An 8725-nucleotide genomic window follows, 5' to 3' on the forward strand; every position below is an offset into this window, starting at 1 on the left:
GACTTCACATAAAGTCATAGCAGAGAATACCTCTACCTACATGAATATATAAAGAGTTACTAAGTTCACTCCCTATGTGTCTAGATATATATGATAATGCACAGAAATGAATTCACACAAACTGGCCAACTAGGACATATGTACCAACACAAACAAGCATGACACAACAGAAATATATGCTGAGAAATATCAAAATACACCAAGAAAGAAAAGCAGCAGTATTTGTATCTTCATGCAGACTTTGACATGGCTAGATACAGAGATGAGAGAAACATCTTACAAATAAGCATAAAATAACACATACTTTTCTTTTACCTTTTTACTCTTTTACCATCATAAATAAAGGAAGAAATCAAGCCTTTTCCCTAGTCACTCAGATAGTGGGTGATAATTTTCAATCTCAATTACATTTTTTGAGGATTATCCATGAATGATTTTGTGTTGTTTCAATTTGATAACTTCCCTTAAACTCCCAGGGCGTCTTCTCCTTTTCTCAATTTTGTGGGCATATGCTTAGTAAAGACTGTCATGAAAAGTCATTACCTGGGGTGTGGATATAGATATGTACAAATATGTTTTAAATGAATAAAATTTGTCATTATGGTAAAGTAACATAAAAATAAATAAAAATATGTTTAAACAGTTAATCATCAATGAAATTACACTGGCCAGAGAACTGAATGATGAAACTTTTGTACTCTCTTATATTTTGTCCAATCATAATGGTTAATATTTGTTGAGAATTACATATTTTCCAGATACTGTGCTAGAACACTACATAAATTATTTAATCTTTACAACATCCCTATAAGGAAGTAAGGTATTATAATTATTGCCTTGCTCATTCTGTAGTTGAGGAAACTGGAGAACAGAGAGGTAAGTAATGTTCACCTGGTCACACTGCCGTATGTTGCACAGTCAATTGCCTTTTTGTTGACAGTCAACGGTTTATTATTTTGCCACAGCATAGCTGAAAACAAACAAACAGAAACCTGTGGGCTTTATGTCCAAAACTTCCTCTCTTCACTCTAACTTAATCCTTCCAAAAACACCTAAGTGACTTTATAAACTGAAACTTCTTAATGATGCACTGGCGAATTTGCTTGGTCTTGATGCTGTAGACAATGGGGTTCATGAGGGGTGGTACCAGCAGATACACATAGGACATAAGGAGGTGTACAATGCGGGGCAGATGTTCACCAAAACGATGCACAAGAGATAAGCCAATCATGGGGATGTAGAAGAGCAGTACAGCACAGATATGAGAGACACAGGTGTTGAGGGCTCGGAGTTGCTCCTGGCGGGATGCAATGTTGAGCACAGTGCGAAGGATGACGGAGTATGAGAGAAAGATGAGCAGGGAGTCCATACCCACAGTGCAGGCCACAACAAAGAGCCCGTAGATGTGATTGACAGTGATGCCAGAGCAGGCCAGCTTCATGATCTCCAGGTGAAGACAATAAGCATGAGCCAGCACATGGGAGCGGCAGTATTGGAAGCGCTTCAGGAGGAATGGCAAAGGGAGGATGAGGAGGGCACTTCTAAGCACTGAGCTTAGCCTCATCTTGACAATACGTACAGGTGTCAGGACGGTGGAGTAACGCAGTGGGTTGCAGATGGCCACATAGCGGTCAATGGACACGGATAACAGAACTGATGACTCCACTAGAGACAAGGTGTGAATGAAGAAGAGCTGAGTGAAACAGGCAGAGATGCCAATCTCTCTGGCATCAAACCAGAAAATGCCCAGGACAGTGGGCTGTGTGGAAAGGCAAAGGCCTAAGTCTGTGAGACCTAGCATGCCCAAGAAATAGTACATGGGTTCATCAGTACGGATGACGTGGAGAATGGTGAGGTTCTCCAAGATAACTGTCAGGTAGATGAAGCAGAAGGGAATAGAGATCCAGCCATGGAGACCTTCTAGACCTTGGAAGCCCGTCAGGAAGAAAGTGGCTCTTTGGAGGCTGCTTTTATAAAGGTTTGCCATAACTTTACAATCTTGGATTCAGAAACCTGCAATGTAGAATGAGATTCCTGGAAAGTGACAAGGCTAAATTCTCACTCATCTAAATGTCCCAACATCAGCCAATAAGGAAGCATCTGCAGATGGCATAGGGGAGAACTGGGTGGGGGCTGATCTATTAGCCTTTTCTACTGGGTTTAGGAAGGAGACTTTTGATGGATGAAGAGGTGAATAGTAGTAGGCAAATCTGAAGCCTGGAACAAAGGAACATCTTGGAAGAATCGTGGACTTCAGAAAACATTTCTAGAAAAGAGGAATTTGGGATTTTGTTCTGAGAGATATGAGGAGAGATGTGTGTCTTTAATAGCAGGGCAATTAAGCCAGGACTGGATCTAGAGATGGAGAGGCAGAAAAGATTTACACCAGGTTTGAAGCACAAGGAGCAAAGGACAAAAATCTGAGATCACCAGGAAAAGCCTGAAATCTTTGGTTTAGAATGAGGAAACTAAATCAGAAGGCACTCAGAGTGAGTTTTGCCTGTGGGGCTGGGATTGATATGACATCTAGGTATCCAGGTCTATTCCGGTAACATCTGAACTGAGTTCTCGTTTGTTCTGCCTTCGTAAATTTTATTCAATTGCATTGAAAAATGCTCTACTGAGTTATATATATATAAGTGTAGTGTGACTAGTACATTGTTTGTCACATGCATTAAAATAATAAAAGATAACATTTCTTAAATAGATTACAAGCCTGTTACTTTTGTAAGTGCCTAACGTGTGTTACATCATTCAACTCTGACACCAATTCTAATTTAATTCTAAAATTAAATTTAAAATCCCATGTGTTTCCTATCTTGGAAAAGTCTATGAATAGACATTTCCATTACATAAATACCATTCAATAAGTCAAGATGGAGGACAACAGAAGACACATGTGTTAGAGACCAAGTCCAGTTTGGGATATGCTGAATTTAAAGATAAATTTCTGGTGAGAGGGTCTAGAGGATATTAAATGTACTGATTGTGGTGTGATTGAGGGCTTGAGTTACAGGTATGCACCATGGGTATGGAGAAAATTCCTAGGAGATACAAGGTAAAAAGGAAAGATGGGGGGTCAGTTCATAAAACTGGTAACTTTTAAATGAGAGCAGGTCATAATGTGAAAACTACAAAGGAGACAGAGAATAGAGAATCAAAGAAATAGGATGAAAGTAATTGTACATAATGTCAATAAAATCAAACCACCACTGTTGACTACAAAAAAAAAAAAAGATGAAGTAGGAAAAGGTTTCTTTTTTTTTTACGTTTTACTTACAATGGCTAAGTCATTGTTAATTTTGTTGATTTTTCAGAGACTGTTTTAATAGACCGGAAAAGCGTTATAAGGGCTTACCTTATTAGTGGGGTAAGGAGGATTAAGTAAAAAGTTTATATTCTGTGCCATTTCCCTCTGAGAGAAAATCTACAGATGGGTGAGAATATTAGGATTTTGTAGGAAAGAAAGATAGGAAGTTGAAGATATTCTTTCAAAAAGCTTCCTTTTTTTTTCCTGGTAAAGTCAAAGCACATTGAAGGGTCTCTACTGAAGAAAGAATATCATCCCTCTAGCTTTTGCCACTCACATTTCAAATCCAAATGAATAACAATAAAATAACATAATAATTAGTATAAGAATAAAACCATTCTTGTTTTATGATTTCAAATGAGAAGCAATAAAAGGATACAAAGAAGGATGGCTGCAAGGAAAGAGGAAAAAATAAAGGAAAGAAGTAGAGACTTGGAAGGCAACTGGGCTGTGAAGGAAAAAGAAGATATGGAAGGATTTGCAGAGTTTGCTGTGAGCAGCTTAAGCAGTGATGCAAGCCCTTATGGGATTGAGAGCATTGATTAAGTGAGAAAATGGCAACATATTTTAATAAGAAATGATAATAAAGAAGAGAAAATTTTCCATCACTAAAAGAGAGATTCAAATAAAAGTTTAAATATATGTATGACTTTTCAGCCAGCAGAGACACAGTGAAGCTGGTTTCATTCTATCTTACTCTGAGCCATTTCAGAGTATGAGAAATACCAGAAACATTTGGAGGTCATCTATTTTCGCATTTATGTCTCCAGACAGAGAAGAGTCATTCTGCCTACCTAGTGAGAGGCTGCAATCATAGTATTCCATCCTATTTATTTTCTCACTTTCAAAATATATTCCTTGCATATTATATTTTGGATATGGGTAAGAGGCAAGTGTACAAGGTATGAGGAAAAATAATAAAAGCACATCCTGACTCACACCCAAGGAATGGAATTGCTGCATCATCAGAGCTCACAAGCCTAGCATAGATTTGGAACTTAATAAAGTCTGCTCAATACATGTGGAATAAATGTATGAGTGACTGGATAAAAAGAGATGAAATGCAGTAGGGATTACACAGAATCCTATTGTCCATTTTCTTCTCAATGGCACTTACCTCCAGAGCAGTGGATCAGAGAAGTGTCATCTGGTTTCCTCCACTAGACTGCATGACACACCACTTTCCTTTCAGCTCTAATTTATTGAAATAAAGGAATGTCATCCTAGGGTTTATGACAGACAGAGAAGAGGTGGGCCAGGCAATGATCCTGATGAGACTCTGACTCCCTCTGGCTCGTATTCCTTATATTATTGCATACAAAGTTGTTAACTATTATCAGCATCTGTCTTTATGATCAGTCTCCAAAGTACCTTCGAAGTACAATCATGACTTTATCTTAGTATAGCGCTTAATTGTTACAAAGTGCTGTCAGATCCACTCTAATTGTCATGATACAATTTAAGGTGAAGAATGTAGAAAAACTAGTGCTTTGAATGATGAGAAAAGAGATGACAGGCAGCAAGGTTTAAACAAAATGATAAACATGACTTTTACAAGATCACACGGAATGACAAAGCTAGGACTAGAACCACAGGTCAATCTCGAGTCCATCTGCCCCTCAAAACTGCCTTGACTGACATGATGAGGGGATTCAGCAAATAGCTAAGACTGAGAGCTCAGTGTGTGGCTCAGGTTCCCTGTGCATAGTAATCTCTGTGTTCTGACTGTTGTCTATGTGCTTCTGCTTGCAATGCATACCTGAGTCCTGACAGTTGGAGAGAAAAGGGTTTGGAGGACATACTTCCATTCAGAGCTCAGGTTTGATGGTAGCTCAGCTACAAGACTATTCCCTGTTTAGAATCAAGGCCTTTTCGAAGAGCCCAAAAGCTTCTCCTCAGGGGCCTTTCCCGAGTCTAAGAATTCCCTGATGAGTTCTCATGGCTTTTTCTGAGGATAGAGGTCACAAGAGGCTGGCGAATCCCAATTCTTCAGTAATGAGATAAAAAAATCAAGTGTTAAGAGGGGAATCTATCATCTATCATGCCTGATCTGTGGGCAAGGGATACTAAATGATACTTTCAAGATGTTAGGATGTTTCTAGTTGTGAATTTCAAGTTGTAAAATTGGTTGGGAAAGACCTAGCCAGGCCTGAAACCAGTATTGCAGGATGGCGGTGGGCATGGGGTGGTGGGGGAGGAGAGAGAAAGAGAGAGAGAGAATGTATTCAGATTCCAACACTTTACAGTCATGTGACTATATGACCTTGGACAAATTACTTAATCTTTCTGAGATTATTTTCTTATGTTTTAAAAAAGGAATTTTTCCTCTATTTTTTTTTTTACACACAATTTAGTACACTATCAGACATTCTTCCTGTTTCAGAGTTTACTGCTAGTATTGTAGCAGGACGAGTGGCAGACAAAACTCCTCAGACACCGACTTATAGAAGGAAGGGATTTATTCGACCCGGGGCGTCGGCAAGACTTCAGTCTCAAGAGCCTAGCTCCTTGAGTGGGCAATTCCTGTCCCTTTTAAGGGCTCACAACTCTAAGGGGGTGCGTGTAAGAGGGTCATGACTGATTGAGCAAGCAGGGGGTACATGACTGGGGGCTGCAAGCACCGGTAATTAGATCAGAACAAAACAAGATAGGGATTTTCACAGTGCATTCCTATCCAATGTCTGTAATCTATAGATAACAGAACCAATTAGGTCAGGGGTCGATCTTTAACTACCAGGCCCAGGGTACAGCGCTGGGCTGTCTGCCTGTGGATTTCATTTCTGCCTTTTAGTTTTTACTTCTTCTTTCTTTGGAGGCAGAAATTGGGCATAAGATGATATGAGGGGTGGTCTCCTCCCTTAGTATAATTTGGTTTGAGTTTAGAGAGAAGGAGAGCTCTACTCAGCCTTCCATCTAAAAACCACAGGTTTCTTAATTACCACTGGCCATTCTTTGTGTTTTCTTCACAGTACACACGCAGTTTGAGTTATAATTCAGAAATTTATACTCTAAATGTCAATTTCATATCTTCAGATGGTTCACCAACCTAGTTTAACTACCAACATCTATATCAACATCTATTTTATGATATAAAATCAATGTAAACAGTTGGAATAAACATCTGAACAGAATAGCTGAAACGTAATGGATTTTAAGTAACACAATTATTTAAATAATTAGTAGAGGGAGCATAATCTTCAGTTGCCAGGATTAGAATTAATTTATACTTGTCTTGGTTTCCCAACTGGTTTTAGATCTGTCTCAGATTTTTTTAATTTTTATTTTTTTTTCACATAAGCCTTAGATAATAGCACTAAATTGAGCTGGGATGGGTTGCTACATATCCTCTTTGTACTTCAAGGTTCTGCTGCAGTTTCATCTAGACATATGGGACACATGTGCAGTGCACACAGTTCTCACTTTAACACATTAGTAAATCTGAAAAATGACCAGTGAGATCCCGTCTCTCTTTTCTTGACCATTTGCAGTGGAATATTAAAGCTAAAAAGACAGCAGGCAGGGACCTCACTGATACAATGAAATGTAATGGAACACAAGAATGCAAATGTAGCTAACTTTTTCCATGTCCAATTGTTGGCAGGCAATGTATTTGTCAATGCTGGCCCTTCTAGATACTTTTTTTTTTTTTTTTTTTAATCAAACACTTTGGTTACTTCTTCTGCCAAAGCTTGTTAAGTGAATGAAACTACTAACTACCAGTAGTCTGGAGTCAAAAAGAAATTATTTGATTAAATAAACCCAAAATATGTGCAGGAGAGAAAACCAACATGTTTAGTGTTTATCATTTATTTGAATGGTATGACTTATTTCACTATTTGAGAACATTATTTTGTAATAAACTCATTAGCTGCAAAGAGTTTGGCAAATAAAAGTTCATGCTTCAAATTTACTCTATTTCTGTTTCTCAGAAAAAATGATAATGAATTCAAACTTTGTACAAAATGTTTGACAGCATGTAGTATGGTGTCAAACTGTGCTGGCCAAGTTGACATAATCAATCACATGACAATAAGAAGAAAAAAATAGCATCAATGTCAAAAGTTTGTGGATTTTCTTCAGAACACTGTATATAAAGGTGCTTATCCACAGCTACTGAAGGTAGATTCACATGTTATGCTATAAATTCATAACTTTTTAATTAGATTGAATAACTGTTCATTCAAATTAATTTTACTCCCTTTGTTTTGCAGTTTTTCTAGTCATTGTGAAATAGAAGGGATAGCTGTTGTGAGGTTGGCTCCAGTAGCAGAAGTTAGATTATATTAATTCTGACTCAGTATTTAGATGCTTTAGATAGAAAATCAGTTAATTATATGTTTAATTATGCTATTCTAATTCATTATGCAAAGTATAGTTTTTGAGCATTTTTTCTGTCCAAGTTTTATTCTGTAAAACACTTAACCTTATTGTGAATGCTATTTTTAATTTGATTAAGAAGTTCAGCATTAAAGATACAGATTTTCATGTGGCAATAGTACAAATGCATATTTTGTTTTTAGAGGACAGCAGTATGATAAAACAATCAATGCTCTTATAAAATTGAGAAACATTTTGTTCAAAAATGTACTTGGAATAATCTTGGTGTGAACATAATTTATCACTATATACAGACAATTCTTTCAATTTCTTTGGTTTATATATACATTTATAGTAACCAAATTAGGACATTTTTTGGCAAATATTATATTAATTTAAAAAATAAAAATGTCAGCATTAAATTATAGGTTTTTTGTTGTTGTTATTGATCATCTTCAATCAGATTCTAAAGATAATCAAGTCTCTGGAGTACCACTTGGTAAATCAGTCTAATTTGGTTTAATAGAGGTAAAGATGTGCTTCTCAGTTCCCACTTGAAGAAACCATTTGTTGCCTAGCTCTAAAGAGTGTGGGTAGCTAATGAATGCTTCAAGGTATACCTCGGATATCCGGCTGAAGCCACACTCTTCTTGGGATGACCTAATAGTAAAAGAACAAAGTGAAGTGTCAGTGATGGCCCCTTTCTTGGGAGGAAACTCCTTTTTTGAGCCATCTTTGCTCATGAGCTCCCATTTGGGCTGGCAGAAAATTTACCATCTCCGAATCATGGTCTAATGGCTCCACCTACCCAATTCTCATTCTGCCCCTTCTACTTCACACATATAAAGACTTTGCCTTACTATGTCTTTGCTCAAAACAAAATAGACGTCTTTATTCAAAGTATTGAAAAGTTGGATTACCCCCAAATTTAGATTTAATACTGTTAGCAAACTGAAATTATTTGCTAACTCAAGTCTTGTTTACTAAACTTGTACATGGTTATAGATTGCTTAACTCTTAGAGGAGATTTTACACTCAAAATAGTTTTGATTAAAACTATTTTACTGGTTAACATTTCTCAATTAATAAATACTATAT

At 37.2% G+C, this 8725-nt stretch overlaps 1 protein-coding gene across 1 annotated transcript; it reads right to left on the reverse strand.

Moving 5' to 3' along the window:
* Nucleotides 1–962: 962 nt before the first annotated feature.
* Nucleotides 963–2049, reverse strand: LOC108533790 (olfactory receptor 51G1). The gene has a single exon (XM_017878707.1). It carries the CDS (start codon nucleotides 1985–1987, stop codon nucleotides 1034–1036), a length of 954 nt encoding a protein of 317 aa, XP_017734196.1. The 5' UTR covers nucleotides 1988–2049; the 3' UTR covers nucleotides 963–1033.
* Between the last annotated feature and the right edge of the window lie 6676 nt (nucleotides 2050–8725).

Source organism: Rhinopithecus bieti, unplaced genomic scaffold, assembly GCF_001698545.2.
Source record: "Rhinopithecus bieti isolate Rb0 unplaced genomic scaffold, ASM169854v2 scaffold_11971, whole genome shotgun sequence".
NCBI classification, from domain to species: Eukaryota; Metazoa; Chordata; class Mammalia; order Primates; family Cercopithecidae; genus Rhinopithecus; species Rhinopithecus bieti.

What these genes read in the sequence shown, in the direction of transcription:
- LOC108533790 (XM_017878707.1), bottom strand. Translation starts at nt 1,987, where the DNA reads ATGGCAAACCTTTATAAAAGCAGCCTCCAAAGAGCCACTTTCTTCCTG.